Genomic DNA, 21,850 nt, shown 5'->3' on the forward strand with positions numbered 1-21,850 from the left:
AATAATGCGCCGACCTTATCACTCTTATATAACATTTTGGTCTCATGTATATGAGCGACACACCCTTCACAATATTTTAATGTTCAACCAAGTTGCCGTAACCTCTGTTAACCGAATACTGATGTTCCTTTAACCGAACATTAGTGGAACGGGACGTTTGTCCTATATATTCACGCAGCAACTAAAGGGAATTAGATACACAACACAACAACAACAACTTTATTTTGAGAAGGAGAGTGGGGAGGTTAATCGCCAGAGGCGATACTCTACCCCATTGCTGGTTTGGATGTGGGGAATGAAATACTGAGCCCCGTCACAATAACGATCGGAGTCCGATAGTGTCCAGAAATGTCAAAAGAGCGCTCATCGTTGCTGGGCTGGATTGGGCCAGGGACCAAGCAATTTCGAGAGGGAGAAGGGGCGAGAGTCCAGCTGACGAAGAGACTCGGAGAGTGTGGTTCGGGAAAGTTGGTAGGGGAGGGGGGGCAATGGAGAAGAATGTGCTCCAGATCCTCTAGAGCACAGCAGTGGCAGCAGGTGGGAAAGTCAACTTGTCTCAAGCGGTAACGCCACTGAGCTGTAAACGCCACATCGAGTCGCATTCGGTGGATTAATGCAGCATCTTAACGAGAGGTGTTTCGTGGCATGCGGAAAGCGAGCATTGCATCAACTCTACTCAACATAGATGGGGGAGAATGTCGGTTGTCCATTGGCGGAAAGCCAGGGGTGTCACGAAGCGTCGCAGAATGGAACGACGGTTTCCTCTCAGCAGAACAATACTGGTCCGTTTCCGATACGAGAGTGCTGCTTCTGCGGCGCTGTCGTCCTGCTCATTTCCCACGGCACCACAATGGGCTGGAACCCACTGGAGAACTAGCCTGTGGCCTTCTGCGTAGACAGTGTGGTAAGCCATTAACACATCTGTGACTAGGGGTGGGCCTCGTATGCCGGAATTTTCAATAGCTTGAAGTGCAGATTTGGAGTCTGTGAAGACTGCCCATTCCCGCGGGGTAAAATCAGCGATGTGTTGTAGAAAGAAAAGGATGACAGAGTTCCGCAGCTCTTAAGGAGGTTGGATGTGAAAGGCGTCGTCCTTGCAGTACGCCTGCGGATGGTATAACGAATGCTGAGGCGGACTTATTGTTTCGGGATGCGCCATCTGTATATGCTGCCGTAAACGTAGAAAACTTCTCGTCTGCCAGAGCATGAAAATGGGCTCGAAGGACTTGAGGGTGAACCTGATATCTTCTTTCAAGAAGGTTCGGAAGGCTTACGAAAGTCGGCGGTACCGGCAGAGACCAGGGGCCTTCCGGCGGTATAATGTCCTTAGCTATGAAGCCTGTCAGAGTCTGCCGTACCCTCTGCGCTACTCGATAGAAGTCGTTTTGAGGGCGGCATCGAATTTTCCTGAGGAGCGTGTGACGGGGAGTGTGAGCTCGCAAACGTAGGAAGTGCCGAGCCGTTTCACGTTCACATAGAACCTCAACCGGTAGTTCACCACGCAACGCCACATCTACAATACAGGATACGCCACACCAACTCTAGAATCAATCCGATTTTCATGATTTATAGAGAACCCAGGTAACTGCTCCTGGTTTACCTTCCAAATCAGTGGTCTTAACCCGGCTTTTTCCAAAAGACCACATCATCATTGTACTTGCTTGCTACTTTCTTAATCCTATGGGAGGCTTTATGCATATACGTAATTACCCCAATGTACTTCCTCATTTGAGGACTCTCTCTTCTTTTTCTTTGCCACCACTTACTTCTCTGATAATTCTGTTCAAGATATCCCTAATGTTGTTCTCAGGATAACCTGCTACTTCCAACCACTGAATTTGTTCTACACACCAAGCCTTGAGAAGGAGGGTTCAGGAGTCAGGACCTGCTCATCGGATTATATTTATTACACTTCTAGCTACATTATTTTTAACAGTCTTTGAAATGCACGACCATAGGGAGGAGGAAGTTTAGGACCAGTGATTTATCAAGAACCCCCTTCACCACTCAACACTCCACCACATGTTCGGCGATACCTCCTAACCATTTACCATTGTTCTCCTTATAAGGTGGGGACTTTCCTATCTTCTCCCCGCAATTTTTGCAACACCCACACACGCTTTGGATCCTTGATAAACAATCTATCGGGGTCGCGCGCGACACAAGCAGCAGGAGTAAAATATGTGCTACGCAGAGTTGAAGGCTAAGGAGGCGATGTGTCCCCTTGTCTTATTCCCGCCAATTCCCTTTGTGAATGCCTCAACTTGTTTGTCGCCATGCGCAGTTTGTGTACCATGTCGAGAAACATGGACACATTCACTTGTTTCTACTCTCCAGCTCAGCTTGAACCTTCGTCAGCAACAAAAACGTATTCATTCCTCGTGTGCTTGCTTGGAATCATAATTGTCACCAGGACCGCACACGTGTGACTTAGGTATCAAAGCAGGTTCCGACACAGGTTGTACATGTGGGTCGTACGACCCACATGTAGAAAAATAAGAACAACTCTATTTTATGATGATGATCGGGGAGCTTCCTCGACACGGCTGATACTTTACTCCTCACATGTAGAAAGTTCGTTCTGCATCCACGGAAGCATAGATCAGTTTCCAACAGTGTAATGGTCCTGAATGAGCAGTGACACACAACCTAGGCACTCAGCCAAAAGTATACGTTCACAACATCCCCTAGATAAATAGACTAGGTTGATATATATCCATATATATGATTATGATGCGGGGTTCAGCCGTTGCCATTGCCGCTCCGATCATTTCCGTCATCTATCATCGTCATCACTCATCATTGTCACCACTCATATTAGACCCCCAGCTATGGGGTAGCGCTCCACTCCTAGAGTGGAAAACCTCCCCACTTCACCATCAGAATATATATGTTGTTGTTGATACGTACGTCGCGAGACACACCAAATCAAGTGTCGTGGAGTGACTGGCCGCAATAGCGCGGCCTACGTCTACGTCGTCGAAGTAAGCATACGTGAAATGAATACATTTTTGATGTTCGTGATGAAGGTTGAAGTTGAACTGGAGTGTAGAAATGCGCAAAGGTGTCTATATTTTCTAACATGGGACAGCAAGGCACGTGTGCAGACAAGGAAGTTGAGAAACTCGAGAACTCCTAAGAATTCATATCTGCGTTGCACATATTTTACTCGGGCTGCTTGTGTCGCGTGCTTGCTGTCCCCGACTTCTCATACTTTAGGGTCCGAAACAGATATTCTGAGAGAAGAAAAATTCGTGAGAAATAGCATACCTATCGAAATTAGCTTCAAGCCTCATTACAGCCATCAGAGGGAATGCTCAAAGGCACACCCTAAACGGTCCTAGGAGTCACCATATTAAAATATTTATTTTTTTGCTCAAGTGCCTCATCGAGTATCGCTTTTTCTCATTCATTTTATTTTCCAAGCATGTCCACTCCCCGCCTGTATCTTTACGGCAAATACAACAAGCTCCATCCGAAATAATGACAGGAGGCATCTTGCAGTGGGCACATGTTGGAGAAAGACCCTTCCTGAATTGAAATGCTTTCAGTCGTTCGAGCACGTCGCTGGCACATTTTTATCTTTCCAGACGAGGAGAAGACTCTGCTTCATCATTCCGCGACAGATGAGCAGACTATGATAAGCCGGACGCGCGACCGAAGGCGCGCTGGAACAGCAAGCTCACTTTCTTGTTACTTTAGTTTCGTCACTAATCATCCTGTCCCATTTCCAAGCAAATCAAATCCTCCTTCCTTTCTGAAGAGAAGACCTGCCCTGGGGCTTTAAGAGAGCAAGCTCCGTCGAACTATTCCTACGAAACTCAAACTGTCGCCTTGACATAACATTACGTTTTTTTTTTTTTCAAAATACGCTGAAATACAATTATGTATAATGCGTCCAAGTGCCTTTAAAAGACGGGAAGGGATTATATGGGACGGTCAATAGTAAGGTAGCCTGTATCCCCGTTCTTGTATGCCATAACAATAACGTCAGCGACTTGAAAGCTTTTAGGGAAACGCGTCACCCATGAATGCATAAATTAAAATGTGCACCAACTAAAGTACTATTGTGTCCTGTACTCCCTTGATAGGAGCTACTTGCATATCATAGGCGTCTAGTTCTTTGCTGTTTTTCGTATTCAATAAGCTACTATAGATTTCTGAATCATCTGTTAAAGCGAGAAATATGGAGCCACTTTCAACTTCGGGTGCGTATTTACAGGCACCTTTAATGTTAAGATCACGACTGGAGCTAGGAATAAATACATTTACTAATGTATAGGTGGAACACTTATTCCACAACATTTTTGTGGTAGGTATTATCATTCACAACTATTTGTTGGAGAGCTTGACGCGGTTTCCCAATACTGTCAAGGTTGTTTACACTGCGCCATGTGTCATAGACATTAACTTCGGCTGAGAGAAAAGCTTTTAGTTAAGAAATCTGCTTTGCCTTTTTCAGCAATCAGTTGACTTGATGTCGCAGCTTCTCGGAGTCCCTAAAGGCACCAGGATTTTTATTTTCCAAAAAGTTCTTAGTTCAAGTTGTTCTTACTAGGTTTTTGCCACCTTCTGATGTGAATGTAGCGAAACGTAAGTTTAATTATGTAAATATTGGCGAGCTCAACTCAGAAATTTGTACCACACCAACGTGAAGAGAGGATCTAATTTACTCAAATTAATGATAATTGACAAAGATATTCAGGAGCTATCACATCGGAAAAAATAGCCTAACATCATGCTCTACGGAGCTCCCAGAAAATGGCGCGCGACGAATTTTTCAGCGCAATCGTTGTCAGTACGACTAAAGGAGGTTGAAAGCCCAGGTCACACCGGCAAAGTACAAACACATAACACAGGCATAGCTTACCGCGTCCAGCTTTCGCTGGGATCATGCTTTCCCTCTCTCAATTTCGAACTGTCACTTTTTCTACTATCACTCTTTCGGCGGGGTTTCGAACCTCCTTTCGTCGGACTGACAGCGATTGCGCTCAAAAGTTCGTAGCGTGTTATGGTCCGGTGCTCCGAAAAGCGCGATGTTCGGCTATTTTTTTTTTCCGATGGGATAGCTCATGGATGTCACTGTCAATTAGCAAGAATTTCAGTGAATTCGGTACGCTCTTCATACTGGTAGCATCCTATGCTGGGTGCGCAGTCACGTAGGCGTTAAAGGCAATGAGTTAGCATATCAAACTGCTGCATCTGCTCTCCAAAATGACATCACACCTTTTGCTATGTCCGTGCAAGACATGAGATCGGCACTCAAGAAATCACTGCACCGTATATGGCAAGCCTTTTGGAACAGAGACACAAATAAGAACATCCACTTAATTGAACCTCACATTCAGGACACAGGAGACCGGCTGGAAAACTAGCTGCTGTGCGTTTTACGATTTTACGAGCGAGGTTACGTATAAGCCATACGTACCTTACAGACGGGTTTCTACTTCGGGGAGTGGAGCCACCTCAGTGTGCGCACTGTGGTTAGTTCCTGTTTGTTGTACACATACTCATCACATGCACACAACATGAAATTCATCGCAAGCATCTCTTCAAGGAATTTTATGTACTTCTTACCTCTTCACCCTGCCCTATTGCTTGGTGACGAGGCTCTCGTCTCTTTTACAAGCGTTTTTGAACAACAACAACTTTATTTTTGACCTTGGAGAGTGGGGAGTTTCATCGCCACAGGCGACACTCTACCCTGTTGCTGGTTGGAATGGGGTTAATAAAGTAACAAGCCCCTTCACAATAACGATCGAAGTTCGATGGTGTCCAGAAATGTCGGAAGAGCTTTGAGCGCAGAGCGTTGCTGGGCTGGATTGGGCCAGGGACCAAGCAATTTCGATAGGGAGAAAAGGCGAGAGCAAGCTAACGAAGAGACTCGGAGAGTGTGGTTCGGAAAGGTTGGTAGTGAGGGCAATGAAGAAGAATATGCTCCAGATCCTCAAGAGCACCACAGTGGCAGCAGGTGGGAGAGTCAACTTGTCTCAAGCGGTAACGCCACTGAGCTGTAAAGGCCACATCGAGGCGCATTCGGTGGATTAATGCAGCATCTTGACGAGAGGTGTTTGGTGGCATGCTGAAAGCGAGCGTTGGATCAACTCTGCTCAACATAGAGGGGGAAGAATGTCGGTTGTCCGTTGGCGGAAAGCCAGGGGTGTCACTAGGCGTCGCAGAATTGAACGGCGGTCTCCTCTCAGCAGAACAATACTGGTCCGTTCCCGATACGAGAGTGCTGCTTCTGCGGCGCTGTCGGCCTGCTCGTTCCCCACGACACCACAATGGGCTGGAACCCACTGGAGAACTAGCCTGTGGCCTGCTGTGTAGATAGTGTGGTAAGCCACTAACACATCTGTGACTAGGGGTGGGCCTCGTATGCCGGAATTTTCAATTGCTTGAAGTGCAGATTTGGAGTCTCTAAAGACTGCCCATTCCCGGGGTGTAAAATCAGCGATGTGTTGAAGAAAGAAAAGGATGGCATAGAGTTCCGCAGCTGTGGAGGAGGTTGGATGTGAAAGGCGTCTTCCGTGCACGACGCCTTCGGATGGAATGACGAAGCGTTTTTGAATTCCTGAGAGTCGTTGGCGTTATTAGCCCTTTGCAGTCTCAGAGTGATGTCTTACGTGTATACAGTCGTCTTTTATTAGTCATCGTGGCTACTCTTAGATAACCATAACATCACGACTTTCACAATCATACCTCAGTTGATGGCGCATTATGATTTTTGTTGTCAATGCGCCATTAGACTCCCCAATCATCATCAACATCATATTGGTGGGGTAAAAAAGTGACCTTTACTTGGAAAATTTCCGAGTTCAGTCCACACACATTTACATAATTAAACTTACGATACATGACATTCGCATCAGGAGGTGGCAAGGACCTACTAAGAACAAATGTCGTTGACCGCATGATTCTAGATGGCGTAGTTTTTCTATTATTATAATTAAATGACACGTTTTCTGGGACACCTTGTATATTATATGACGCTTCCGGGCCATTACACAGTGTAACACTGGCCCAATCGGCAGACTGTATCTTCTCCCTGAATTTTATTAAGGTGGTGGCTTTAACGTCTTCTCGGTACTTTGTGTCTACGGCTTGACACACAACAGATCAGGAAAATCGGCAAATGGTAACTGATATCAGTGATTAGGGTTCCACAGGAGATATCAGCGGAGGAGTGGCGCTTGTTGCGGTGACCCGGGTAGGCCTCTTCATTAAGTTTAAGGAGCCGTTTGACTCAAATACTTGCACAAGAGCCACCTGCCAATTTCAAACCCTAGACATGTCTAGGTTGATACCATCACCTAGGAAAAGCGGAAGTTTGTTTTCTACAATGTAGGGCATCATACTTTTTAAATAATAATAATTGGGAGCTTACGTGGTGAGACAGCTAAGCATACTTTAAAAACAAAAAGAAAGGAGGAAGGAAATGATGCTGCCGTTCGGGAGACAGCATATAACACACTAGATATCACTCCCAGATAGTAAAAAAGTACTTCATAGTCAGCAGTACAGGCGCTACGTTGTGATAGGATATGGTGTGATTTGTTTCCCTTTTCCTTTTTTTTTTTGCCTGGTAATCAAGTATACCACCGATTCAATTCAATAATCTTATGAAATATCGTCGCGGCACATCTGCATTCCTTAAAATTTAGCACCTCATAGCCGATGTGATCTATATCTTCAACAAGATTCTTTATGGCGTAACGTCCATATCGGCTTTGGCTGGTTTTCAAGACAACCAGAGATGGCCCTCGGTGGATCAGTTTGTAGCTTTTCCGCCTACTGATCCCCCGATTGTGTAATCGATCCGGGTCTAGAACGCCAGCAACGGCGCCAGTGTACGATTTGCTTAGACACAACCTCTCCCGCGGGGGACGTCAAATACGGCGTGCTGAGCTTTCGGCTCGTGTTAAAGAACAATCTCTTTGGCCAAATTAATCATAGAATGACAAGAGCGGCGTCGCTTTTGATAATAGGTGTCCCGCGACGAAAATCTACGAATTGCCTACATACAGACTAAGGTCCTTGTGCTCGAACGGCTTGTGCACTCCCAAGATCCTAGGTTCTCCAAGTAACATATTTGCAAGGAGATATTCATGCTCATCACCATGTTTTTCGCTGCTAATTTGGATTCACTCGACGTATTATGGCTGCTGGGTAATTTATACCGATACAGGTCTGGGATTTGGATGGAAACCATCAGTTTCCAGACTTGAGTGCCATTGTGCACTTTGTGCGGGCCGTTACCACAGCATGGAGCGTCAATACTTTGCGTTCTATGCTTCACATAAAGCCTGTGCCTCGACAAAGCAACGTGTTGTTTAGGCGTGAAAGCGAGGATGTCGTATAGAAATACATGGGTCCATTTATTATAATGTCCGTTAAGTGGAGAAATTTTCAGTCTTTTATGTATCACATTTCATTATTACGTGGCATATGATAAAGCTTACCTTGTTCAAGTTGCCAATAGAGATGAAGACTACAGGGACACAGCTCGCAATTTGGTTCTTGAACTTTTTCATGTCCTTTAAAGAAGACAAAAAAATCGATGTACATATCGGTACGTTAAAGGTGTTGTGACAGTTGGTTTCCAGCTTTCCCAGATAAATACGAAAAACTATTCTATCACCCGACATCATCCCATATTCAAGTTTTCGGGTCCTTGACGTGAGCAGGTACGGAGAAAAACGGCCCCGAAGAAGCGACATTGGTGACGTCACACAGGAGCAGCGAGGGAAGATGCGCGTCTCCGAAGCCAAATGGGGGAGAGGGGTCCGCGAGGTCACACCGTGGGTCGTCGTTTTTGGCTGCGCCTATTTTCCAAACCAATCTAGCGAGAGGAAAAATTCTTTTTTTCACGGTGTTCTCATAATCAGTACGATGCATATATATTATGCTTCAACACATCAGAGAAGGTGTCGCAACACCTTTAAAGTGACTATCGCATCCGGAAACGTGTGTATGAGACTGATACTGCAATGGGCGAATCCACATAACAATCTACTTGGCGAAGTTTCTCTTGCAGAAACAGTTTACATATTCATGGAGAGTTTCAAAGATACGCATTCCCTCTGCAGCTAAGGTTGCCCCAGCGCTATTAACATCATGGTGAAGAAAGACACACGAATGGGAGCGCAGCGATCGTCTACGAGCTCGTCTACTTCACGTTCGTACCGCAATGTACTAAGTGAAAACTCCTCAGTCAATACGGCGACTTTCGCTTACGTGTGGGAGCTGTGACGCAACCACGTCGCGTGGAACACCGCGCTACGTTCCTGTCTGCACGAACATGTCCAACACTAAGCCCGAAATGACGCATTCCACAACCGATCACAAAAAGTCCGCGACCTGTAGTCGCGTCCCAACCACCGCCGGTCGGTCGCCAAAGGCTCTCCGTCCGCATCAAAGAGCCCTCCCTGACTCTTGTCCAAGTGACGTTTTATCCCACTTCCAGAGAAATAATTCCCGAATACTCTCAATATACCCCGTCTGCTCTTGCCATGCATTACATCAAATTGTACAGAAAGTATTCCACTAATTCGCCTCGAATTGTCTGCGTTATTGTCGGCGTTATTGTCATTGTAGCGAGGAGTGAAAGGGCACTGTAATTTCGGTATCGACCGTTACGGATGCGATAGTCCTTCTAAGGACACTTTCGTTTTATTAAATTTATTGAGACCATAAAGGCTCGAAGGCACTACATAATGAGTTGCGGAGTATGCAATTGCAAAACGGTATACATTACGGAAACCAGATACCCCCGAGAGAACAAATAAAGAAAATTACACTAAACTAATTGCAAAATACTACATATCACATGCATCACATTATAATGCACATCCAAATCAAAGTTGATGTTAAACCCAAGATGTATGTTTGTTTTGAACTAGACCTGTACAGTCAAATAAATACATGCAAATAAAAAAATAGAGAAGAAAATTATTTACTTCACACTGATGGGAGGAACGAAAGAAAGCCGATCAGTGGGGGATTACTGGTCGAAAATAGTAACAGGGTGTTCCAAATAATGGTCTGTAGGACGACTACGGTATGGTTATCGTTATCGATTATTCCAAAGCTCAACTGGACCGGCGTAAGGTTGTAGTTAGTGGTCAGCTTACAAGGCGAATTTTCAACAGTTTGTTGATGCGAGATTATGAAGATAAGGATCTAGTAAAAGAGTGTATCTAATGGTGAGACTGGTGTGATAGTCATAATGAATAAAGGAAGCATCGGTTAGACGCCTATTTTTTTTAACGTACCTAGTTTACGTGCCCGTTTTATTTTTACTGTGCTGGCGTATGTGCAGCAACGCTTTACGACAATCCAGGCTGCACGGTTCTCGATTAGTTCAAGGTGAGTAATTAGATTTTCTTGTTTCCTGACAGGGGTGCCATACCTTGAATGCGTACTCTAACTTGGGTCGAACGAAGGTTACATAAACGATATTTTTTACCTGATTTGAAGCTGAACGTCAATTTCATCTAAGATACCGTAATGTTTTGTTACAGGCAAATAAATACATGCGAATAAAATGTTTGTTCTATTTGTCTGCAAGTATAGACATGCAATGGACAATCATACACAAAGGTACAAGATAAGTTAAAGTAAAATTATATGTAAATGATCTGTAAAATAAGATAAAATACATTTATTAAAGCCAACAGTGGCAGGAATTATGTTGTGACTCTGTGTGAAGGAGAAAAACCCATCCAAAAACATGAAACAGAAGAAACACAATACGATTCACATTACAAAGATTAGACTTACCTGTTACAGGTACGAAGCAATAGCATTGAAGAGGTATCACACACAAAGAATCAAACACACTATTTTGTATTAAGGGTAATCATACCCACTAGTTTTCAATGAGTCAGAATTAAAATGGAGTAGCGCATTTAATCAAAGAAGATATTCTTAATCAATACACGATGCAATAGAAGGGCACATTTACAATCAAATTACAATATTTGATAAAAGATCGCCTGAACCGTCACGCACGTCAATTGTATGAGTTGAAGAGTCGGGAATGATAGATTGTCAAAACTTAAGAGGGCTGGTACCTAGATGTCATCCGTTCTTTTTGGTGATGTTGGTTTGTTATTGGGGGGTTAACCTTAGATTTCTAGGGGGCAGACGAGATATTTTGGCATTGAATCAAATAATTTAATTTCCCAGCAGCACCAAAGAGACATTTCCTCTTTTCACTGAGGCTTTTTATTTGGCTATTTATTTCGACCGGGCACCAGTCCAGCATAGCATCCCACAGTTCACGCTCGAAAACCAACAGGAACAAGTCGCCAGAGAAGAATGGCTTTACGGCAGTGTGCTAGCGGTCTCTTCACGTTTTTTTTTTTTCAAGTCCTGCAGCAACACGAGTAGTGTTAGGTTGGGAGGGAATGGCAATGAGAATCCTCGGCGCGTTTATTGACCCCTGGGCCGACTTCACTGGCGTATTTTTCGCGCGCCTGGCGGGCGGCGCGTGGCCGGGAGGCTGCATATCCGCTTACCATCGTGCATTTTTTCGCTGGGCTGACTTCACTCGCATTTTTTTTCCCCGCTACAACAGGTGTGCAGTAGGCGGTATACAAGGCGGTTTACATTTAAGTATAGACATGCAAAGGATAGCCCTGCGCAAAAATATTTCACTTCATTCACATTTGTCCGACTGGGCCAACTTCATTATTTTCATTTCAAGTTATCAATTTGTAATGCTTCTTGTTTTGATATATTGTTTCGCTATTATTTTTTTGCATGTATCTGTTGTTTACACGTTGGACGATGCACCGTTTAGAGTGTTTCTCTGTTCTTCAGCGTTAACTCTGTGCTAGTCACAGTATTAAATTCGCAATGTTTCTTGTTTTGATAGATTGTTTCCCTATTATTTTCCTCCATGTGCCTGTTGTCTACACTTTCGATGTTGCACCGTTCAGAGTGTTCCTACGTTCTTCAGCATTAACTCTCTGCTAGTCACAGTATTAAAATTGCAATGTTTCTTGTTTTGACAGATTGTTTCGCTATTATTTTCCTGCATGTATCAGTTGTTTACACGTTGGATGATGCGCCGCTTAGAGTGTTTCTCTGTTATTCAGCGTTAAGTCCGTGCTAGACACAGTATTAAATTTGTAATGTTTCTTGGTTTTGATAGATGATTTTTCAATTATTTTCCTGCACCTATCTCTTGTTTACGTGTTGGATGATGCATGGGTTTGGCTCTCTGTTAGTACTACCTGTTGATCGTGTTTCCCACTATTTCCTTGCATGTGTGCTATTCAATTCATAAGAAACTGACTCAATAAATTTGTGTTGTCTTGGAATATTCAACTTAGTTTCCCTATTGTGCTTGAAATTACTCACATCTAACAGAACTTGTAATTGAAACTCCACTATTGCAATCATGGTGCTCACGTCTTAGACATTTTATAATAAAACTTGTACTTTGATTGTAATCGTAATGATTGAGGGCACCGTCTTTGATTAAATATCCCACTCCATTTTAATTCTGGCTCATTGAAAAGGAGCGTGTATGATTATTGTTAATACAATATATTGTGTTTGATAATTTTTGTGTGATACCTCTTCAATGCTATCGCTTCAGACCTGCAATAAGTAAGTATAATCTTTATAATGTGTGTTGTATTGTGTTTCTTCTGTTTCCTGTTTTTTGGCTGTGTTTTTCTCCTTGACACAGAGTCACAGCATAATTCCTGCCATTGTTCGCTTTAATAAATATACTTAAACTTGTGCTTTGGTTTATGATTGTCCATTGCATGTATACTGCACGGCTGCTGTAAGGAAAAAAAATGCTTGTGAAGCTGGCCCAGGTTTGATGGTAGCATCGCTTGGCAGTGTTAGCAGAGCGCATGTCTATACCTGCATGTAAGCCGCCCACCGCGTAGCTGTTGTAGGGGAAAAATTACGAATGAAGTCAGCCCAGGAGGGACGGCACCGTCGCTTGGTAGGGTTGCATGTAAACTGCCCACTGTGCAGCTGTTGTAAGAAAAAAAAAAGAAAATGCCTGTGAAGCTGACCCAGGTGTGATGGTAGCATCGCTTGGCTGTGTTGGCAGCGTGCATGTCTATACGTGCATGTATACCGCACTCGCGCAGCAGTTGTAGTGGAAAAAATTACGAATGAAGTCGGCCCAGTTGAAGAAATTGTCAAAGTTAGTCGGCCCACGTGTGACGGTGTCATCGCCGGGCTTGGATGACAGTGTGCATGTGCCTACTGTAGTGTAAACCGCTCACGCGCCACCTGAAAAAAAAAAGCGAATGATGTTGGCCTAGGCTGAAAAATGCGTGACGGTAAACGAACACACCACCCTCCACCAACCTGCCGACCACCGATCATTTTATAAAATTCTGATTAATTAAATTTGTCTCGTGTTGGAATATTCAACTTACCTTTCCCTGTTGTGCTTGAAATTACGTACATCTATCAGAACTTGTAATGAAAACTCCACTATTGCAATCTCACGTCTCAGACATTTTATAATAAATCAACCAACACCAGCTACTGAGGAGCACGGCGAACACAGCTCAGGGTTTGGAAACCGATCTTCACTAGAATCAGCTGCGACTCCTGCAACACGCGAAAGCCTCGGAAGTATTACTGCATCCAGTCTGCCAATCCCCAGTGATGACACAGCTCTCCAGGACGACCCTGCTGCCCTCGTTGCTGAAGAGGAACTGCCCACTACATGGACCGATGACGGTGCTGACCTCTGCTACGATACATCTGCTAGAGAAGAGGGCTGAACTGCACTACAAGCACCACCTGATGAACCGACAACCAACACCGTTCTAGCGGGGCTCATGAATGAGCTGGAAAAGATACTTAAAGAACCTCCGTCTGAAGACCTGTGGGACAAGTTCGAGCTATCCCTTGCGGAAGTAACAGAGATTGCAGCGACGGCAGTGAAGCTTCCCCCGCCTAACGAGCACAACGTGCCAATACGAACGCTAATAATAAAACTGCTATTTTTGATTGTAATCGTATTGATGAAAAATATCTTCTTTGATTAAATGTGCTACTCCATTTTAATTGTGATTCATTGAAAACTTGTGTGCATGATTACCATTAATAAAATATATTGTGTTTGATGTGTGATACCTCTTCAATGCTATTGCATGATACCTGTAATAAGTAAGTATAATCTTTGGTAAGTGTATTGTGTCGTGTTTCTTCTGCTTCGTTTCATTGAATTATGAATGCGAGAAAAATATTTCAGCCGAATTCCACGCGGCTTTCACCAGAGGCGGCGCCAAAGTCGGCGGGAGGGCCAAAAAGTAGGGTGCGTTTAATGGCTTCTCCGCAGGGAACGGCTCAAGCTATTTGAGATTTGTCACTTCGAGACTGATCAGAAAGCACTGCCCCTTAGTTCCTAGTGTGCATTTAAGGCGTGCCACAGGCTATAACTGTTACGTTTTTGTCGCATATTTGGCAATCTTTACCTGTTCACTGGATGCACGCACAAGTATGCAATGTCGTGTCCTGATAGATGTGGGCATGGTTAATATGTAGAACAAAATTTCATTCCTTCAGTTAAAGGAGAAGGCTGCTAAATATGGCGGGCAATATGCAAATTTTCGAAAATTGCCGATATTCGAACGAATAAAAGGTGAAGTTGCCATCCTGATACCGACATGCCGTCAATGCTAAAATGAAGCTCAGCCTGTCCACTTCAAAATATAAACAAATCTCCAGGGTGTTTTTTTTTTTTTATTATTTTTTCAAATTTCTGTTCAAGATGCGCAAGCGGGCGCACACTCCGCGCGCACGCCTTCTTCAACTTGTAAGACTTGAAACGCTACCGGTGTTTGTTTAGTTGTCCGAGACGCGCTGATTTTGATATTGTGTGAGCATGTGGATAGAAATTCTTAACGCGACACGGAAATTACCCCGCAATAAAGCCCCGCAATAAAGCCCCGCAATAAAGCAGGAAAACGATAACACAGTCAGGCACGCTTTTGCGGTGCCTCTCTCTCTCTCTCTCTCTCTCTCAGAATAAGCACGCAAACTGTGACACATTCAAAGTAATCTTGATATAATATAACACACACAGTGTTATGTCACACACAAAGTACCCAGAAAACATTCACATTTGCATATACACAGTTAATGGTCAACTAGCACGTGTGATATAGTCTTTCCTGACATACGGTGGTGCGGTGGCTTGTACTTGGCGTAGTGAAGTGTGAAGTTTTTCTTCGGTGTATGCTGATATCACACGTACCTTCACTGTGTTAGCTGAGATGGCTTCAAAGTAATGAAGTTCTCGTGTTCCCGGAATGGCTCGAGCCATTTCATAGCGATCCTGCAACGCAGCCTGCTCCGCCAATACATCTCCAAAGGACCCCGATATGGGCAATATGTTCTGAAGGCTTTCTTCAGCCCAAATGAATAAATTCCGTGGATTTATGATCTGACGATCAAAAGGCCTCTGCAGACTCGCCTATGCCGCCAGCCGCTTAACAGTTCCTCCAATCCCATCGCATGCACCTTTCCCGTGGGTCTACAAAAAAAGTTGCATGTTGCCGGTATCTAAAAATTATTTTCACAAAATTCTTTTTGTTCTTATAATGAGAAGCAGCGCCGTCGGAGAAATAGTGCAACTTTTTTATGTGTGCGTGAGCGGGTAGGAGATGCTGGAGGAACTTCTTTTGGTAGAAATGTACAGAAGCGTTGTCGTGAGTCAGGGATTCGGAAATAATGACATAAGACAAATGCTGCAGGATTGAGTCAGATTTGCAGCAAAAACACACCACTGTGGGATGTACAGTTGCCTGCTACGTATTCCAGTAGAACGATTGTGGTGATCTTTAGTGCCAGATAGGAGTAGTCTTCTGAATAATCCAGTTGAACAATCGCTCACTTAAGGGAAGGTCAGCCTTGAGCTGTCGCAAGTAAGCCAACTGCGACGAGCTGACGAAGTGATGTCTCTTTAGTGAATTCAGTTCAAGAATCAGCTTCTCGGAAAATTCCTCGATGGGAAGAAGTACTGTTCGAAGTGATGCTCTATCGCCGGGTACCCACTGCTGAAATGTGATGGTGTCCTGAAACACGTCAGCATGGCCGAGCTTATCAGTCACTTTGGCGCGTAGAGGTTCCAACCCCAAGTCCAACCATAACCAGGTTGAACCAACCAGGTTCCAACCATAGTCTACCACCCCAAGCACGACGCCCCCACGGCCCTCATGATCGATCCATCCGGAATAGCCGTCGGCGGTGTTCTCCAGCAGAGGTTAGACGGCGCTTGGCGACCCGTTGCTTTCTTCTCCACGGGCATCAAGCCTCCGGAGAAGATGTACAGCAGCTTCGGCAGAGAACTGCTGGCCGCCTATCTCGCCGTGCGTCATTTCCGCCATTTTCTTGAGGGCCGCCCATTCACGATCATAACGGATCATAAGCCCCTCACGTACGCGTTCACCTCGGCCAGCACACGCTACTCTCCTCGTGAGATACGTCACATATCGTTTCTTGCCGACTTTTCCACCGACGTGTAGTATGTCAACAGCACTGAGAACTGCCCTGCGACGCTCTCAGCCGCGTGGAAGCTGTATCCGCCTCGCCACTGTCTCCCGAGGCCGTCGCCACCGTCCAAGCCGCTGACCACGAGCTACAGCGCTTGCGTGAGCGGAGCCACTCATCTCTGAAGTTCATTCCGATTCCTAGATGTGACCTCCTACTTTGCTGTAGCTCCTCGAAAGCGCAGCCGATGCCTTTTGTTCGAGAAGCGTACCGCCGCCCGGTCTTTGCGGCCTTGCACGACCTGGCGCACCCAGGGATACGCACCACCAAACGCCTCGTTGCTGAGCGCTATGTTTGGCCATCGATGCACAGATACATTACAACTTGGGTACGCACATGCATACCGTGCCAACGGGCGAAAGTCCACCGCCATACCGTGTCACCTCATGGCAAGTTCGACCTCCCGGACGCACGTTTCGACGACGTGCACGTTGACATTGTCGGCCACCTCCTCGTCTCAGCCGGGTGTCGCTTCATCTTAACAGCCGTCGACAGGTACACCAGGTGGCATGAGGCCACGCACATCTCTGACTCCACTGCCGAGACCGTCGCTTCAGCTTTCCTCGCTATGTGGGTCGCACGTTTCGGCGTTCCTAGTCAAATGACCACAGACCGCGGCCGCCAATTCGAGAGCAACCTCTTTTCATCCTTCGCGCGGCTCAGCGGCACGTACCGCATACGTACGACGACTTATCACCCTGCGTCCAACGGCCTTGTCGAGCGACTGCACCGCACCCTTAAGGCTGCTCTGACTGCGTTCGAAGACAGAGTTCATTGGACAGACCATCTTACACTCGCCCTCCTCGGCATTCGTATTCGTTGCATCCATTGGGACCAAATGAACAAATTGGACTGTCACACACATTCACTGACGTAGATGGATGCTCCATGGCCACTTTCACAACACAGTGCGCCGGACGGGCCATATGCACACAGAAATTTCTACGGGTTGAAGTCAATGTCGTTTATGTCAGCCGAATTACTGAGGCTGACTCCATGGACGAAGACAGTGGCGAATGACCTGCAGCGAAGCTTGTTTCCTTTCACATATAATGACCCTACCGCGGTGTCTAACCTATAGCGACAAGCCTCCTGTTGCGGCGTCAAGCGGAAACCTGGTTGCCAGTAATCAACTGAGTGTAGACTGATGTAGCCATGGTAATGTTTACTACTCCCTCCATTGTATCGGAACACCCACACAGACATCCGCCGGAGACGTCACCAGCAAGACGCCTAATTGAATTACCCCTTCCCGGCTTTACTACAGGAAGACAATTTCCGAGTCGCGTTGAGAATTTCTACCCACACGCTCAGACAGTCTCAAAATCTGCGCGTCTCGGAAAAAAAAAACAGCGCCGGTAGAGTTTGAAGCTGAAGAGGGTGGGCGCGCGGAGCGTGCGCCCGCTTGCATCTGGGACAGATATTTGAAAAATGGTTAAAAAAAAGTATCCCGGAGATTTTTTTATATCTTGAAGCGGACAGGCTGAGCTTCATTTTAGCTTTGACGGCATGTCTGTATTACCATGGCAACTTCACCTTTTATTCCTTCCAATATTGGCAATTTTCGAAAATTTTTATATTGCCCGCCATATTTCGCGGCCTTCTTCTTTAACTGAAGGAATGACATTTTTTCTACATGTTAACCATGTCCACATCTATCAGGACACCGAATTTCATACTTGTGCGTGCTTCCGGTGAACGGGGCAAAAATGCCAAACATGCGACAAGAACGCAATAGTTATAGCCAGTGGCACACCTTAAATAAACGTTGTCATTCGAATTTTTCCACTTACACCTAAGGGGCAGTGATTCCTCATCAGTCTGGACGTGACAAATCTTGAATAGCTTGAGCTGTTCCCTGCTGAGAAGCCATTCAACGCACCCTACTTTTTGGCCCTCCCGCAGACTTTAACGCCGCCTCGCGTGAAAGCCACGTGGAATTCGGCTGAAATATTTTCTGACATTCATAATTCAATAATACGAAGTAGTGAAAAAAAAAGTCAAAGTCCGTGGGGTCGGGCCACGAGTTTGGGACGGTTCTTGTGGAATGACCCTCCTGGGAACATTACAGTCGTCTTCGTGAATACTGTATTTGTGAGAGAAGAATGATTAAATGGAACAATGTCATTACCATCACAGACGTTTGGAAATACTTCAGTCATAGACATCTGCACTTGAAACAATTATTATAATTCTCGACTTCCGAACTGGACGTATCAACATATCAACCCTGATATGCTTCAAGAAACTATATTCGCCTAGGGAAGCCTGCATAAGCTAGGTGTATAAACAGAATTACACGAGTTACGGAAGTTTATGTGCACAAAGCTACTGCTATTGTGAAAAGATATGTGACCTAATAATAACCACAGGGTCTCCGATGAGTACGCGTATGTAACCTGTAAATGCTTCCAAAGGGCATATTGTTCCACGCTTGAACCACGAAGGAATTGTGAAGAGAACCGTGTACAGTTGGAGAGTGAAGAACAGGTAGTATTGCGAGGCAGGACACTTAAGAGGCCTCAGGTGCAGGTACGGATTGAGGATTTTTTCAAAAGGACGTTTCGTCTTCGACTCCATGCTACATTAACCGCATAAGGTCTCTTCAAGTACTCGTTGAAGTATGTTGCAGAACACCAGACCCCCTTCCTGGATTCGCGCCTGGTCCTCAGCCAAAATCACTGGACCTGGCGGACAATACCACTTCATTCTAATGACTATCGTCGGTGTGTGCCATCATAGTAGGCAATACTATCCCCGATTGCTAGCCGTAATTCTGTGACTTCGATCAGAGGACCTGGGTGCTTGCAAGGAGAAAGTGAACACGACAAATCCACGTTGCCAGATATACAGTAAGGATTACTTACAGGCTGCTGACTGCTTTGGCGTGACGGCGGCGTTTATTAGCTATCACCACATGCCATTCGCTTGTTATAATTCATGTGTAGCACTTCCATATAGTGTAGTCTCATTGTGTGCCGAAGTACGTCATGAGCAGATATGTGAAAGCAGGGGTTTTTGTTGACATCAGCCCATCCTCTTTCCCTATAGTCACTCTTCGCTTACCTCATCTTTCACAGTCTTGTATTTATCGTAGCATGCACGGATAGCGAAACAGGCCAGTGTGATCCCCTGCAAAAGAAGAACAATAAGAAAGAACCAAACAACGGAATAGATCGCATTCATTTGTGCTGGGTACCAGCATAAATGAATGCCGCACCACGGCTTCGGGCGCTTAAGAACATGTGTAGACGTTTGTGGAATGGACTGGATGGCGGCATCCATGACTGTGGTTGTAAGAGTTTCATTAGCTTCCTTAATTCTTAACCCACGAAAGGACGACTCTGACAGTGTCGCTTTCTTTTCAAAGGAGTTCCAGCCCACCAATCGCAGTTTCCAGCGGGGTGAGCGCACAGTTAAAGTATCTGTCTGACCAGTTAATTTCAGGATAACAGGAAAATGATCGCCACCATGAGGGTTCTCCTCTACTGCCCAAATTTTCAGTCAAGCTACCCAAAGCAGTGAAATATTTGATATACTGATGGGCTTCAGAAAGAAAGATCAACGGCTGAGAAAGACTGCTTTGCACTGTTGTATGTGGAATTTCTTTTGTTGAGCAGGCGGAGGGATCGTGACAGTAATATTTTCTGTGGCATTTTGCCTCGCCTGTCCACTCTTGAAGAGCCCCACATAAAATTATGGGCATTAAAATCTCCCAACACAAGAAATGGTAATGGGAGCAAATCTAGTGAACTTTCGAAGTCTTTTTGTTAGACTGTATCTAGTGGTGGTAAATGCAGGGATCGTATGGTTAGGACCCCATCAGGACAAGTTTGCACAGCAACTGCCTCGAAGGGAAGATTGTAGGGAATATGTTTTGCAGGGAGGGTTTTAGCTGTAATAATTGCAACACCTCCAGATGAACGTGTTGCATCTATATGATCTTTCTGGAAAAGCATCCCCGGAGTGAGTGTGTTTGCTGAGGATTCAAGTACATTTCATGTAACGCACAACAGGACGTTGGACTTTTTAACAGGACAATTGGGCTCGTGTTGGATCATTGCGAGCTCGTCTCGTCATTACACTCCATCGAGTTCAGCTCCACAGGTTGTAATGACGCACGTGGCGTCTGCGAAAAGGATGCCACAGAAAGGGATTGTGAGACTGCAGGCACGGTTAAAGAAGCAACTGGTGTTTGAGAGGGAAATGTGGTTATTTCCTCACTTTGTGTTATTGTGTCTGTTTGTGCGCAAACAAACACCATTCTTGGCTTGTTGGTGATGGTAAGTGCAAAATATTTTTGAAACATGAAGGGGGACACCTTCTTCCTAGCTTCTGGATAACTGAGTTTTTGAGTTATCTTGACAGGCAGCACTTCCTTTCGTACTTCCATTTCGGAGGAGACCTGGAGTAGGAGGGGTGAACACCTGCGCAGTTCACGCAGTGATGAGGCCCGCCACATTCATTAGAATCATGACCTTGCTTGCTGCACCGATCACAGCATCGAGAATCCCTGCAAGCATCGGAACAGAGGCAGCACATGTTGGGGTAGTAGACGTCTAAACATGTCTCGGACGAAACTTTGGGGCTAAGGCTACGTATAGATGCCTTATAGACGTCTAACAGCCTATACGTTATTTAGACCTCTACAGAAAGCCGTCTACTAGACATCGCTCAGACATTGCACAGTAGACATATAATTTTTGACGTACAATAGATGTAAAATTTCTGAACGTACAGTAGACGTCAAATTTTTTATGTCTAATAGCTGGCTAATTATAAATCATATTGAAAAACACCTGTATATGGCCACACAGATGATGTTATGAACTTCCATGCGTTGATCTATAGGCAAATGACGTACAGGCGATGCAGGACCTACATGAAGCAATACAGAATTTGATAGAGATCAGATATATCAAGTGAAACATGTTTAATCCCATATCACGCTACAGAGCACATCCAAATCCATACGGTGGTTTTTCACATCCTGCATAAATACTCCTGAGGACAATCTAGGCCCCTGTGAGATGAACCGATGGGGTGTATGTGTCCATCGCTGAAATGTACTATGAAGCAATAACATACTGTAAAATTATTTGACAAATTTGTCGGAACAATGAAACTCCAGTGCTGTGATGTATCTGGTCACCAAAAGCTTTACTTTTGAAGATGTACACTGCACAGAAATGTACACTTCAAGTACTTGAATTAACATGATCCTATAAAAAGTGCCGTGATTTTCAAATTATGTGCATGGCTGTATGGTTTGTATTGGTGCCCTCTCAGCCTAGTGCCAGTATGTTGG

The 21,850-nt window shown here is 45.0% G+C and overlaps 1 protein-coding gene across 1 annotated transcript in view; it reads right to left on the bottom strand.

The window, feature by feature from the left end:
- The window catches only part of LOC135373608 (uncharacterized), a 120,521-nt gene that overhangs the window by 5,857 nt on the left and 92,814 nt on the right, over positions 1-21,850 (bottom strand). Inside the window, exons 3-4 of the mRNA XM_064606700.1 lie at positions 19,609-19,674; positions 8,463-8,537 (exon numbers count right to left, since the gene is read on the bottom strand). Of these exons, the coding sequence (XP_064462770.1) occupies positions 8,463-8,537; positions 19,609-19,674 (141 nt within the window). The remainder of the gene's footprint in view (positions 1-8,462; positions 8,538-19,608; positions 19,675-21,850) is intronic.

Source organism: Ornithodoros turicata, unplaced genomic scaffold (genome assembly GCF_037126465.1).
Source record: "Ornithodoros turicata isolate Travis unplaced genomic scaffold, ASM3712646v1 Chromosome26, whole genome shotgun sequence".
Taxonomy (NCBI): Eukaryota; Metazoa; Arthropoda; class Arachnida; order Ixodida; family Argasidae; genus Ornithodoros; species Ornithodoros turicata.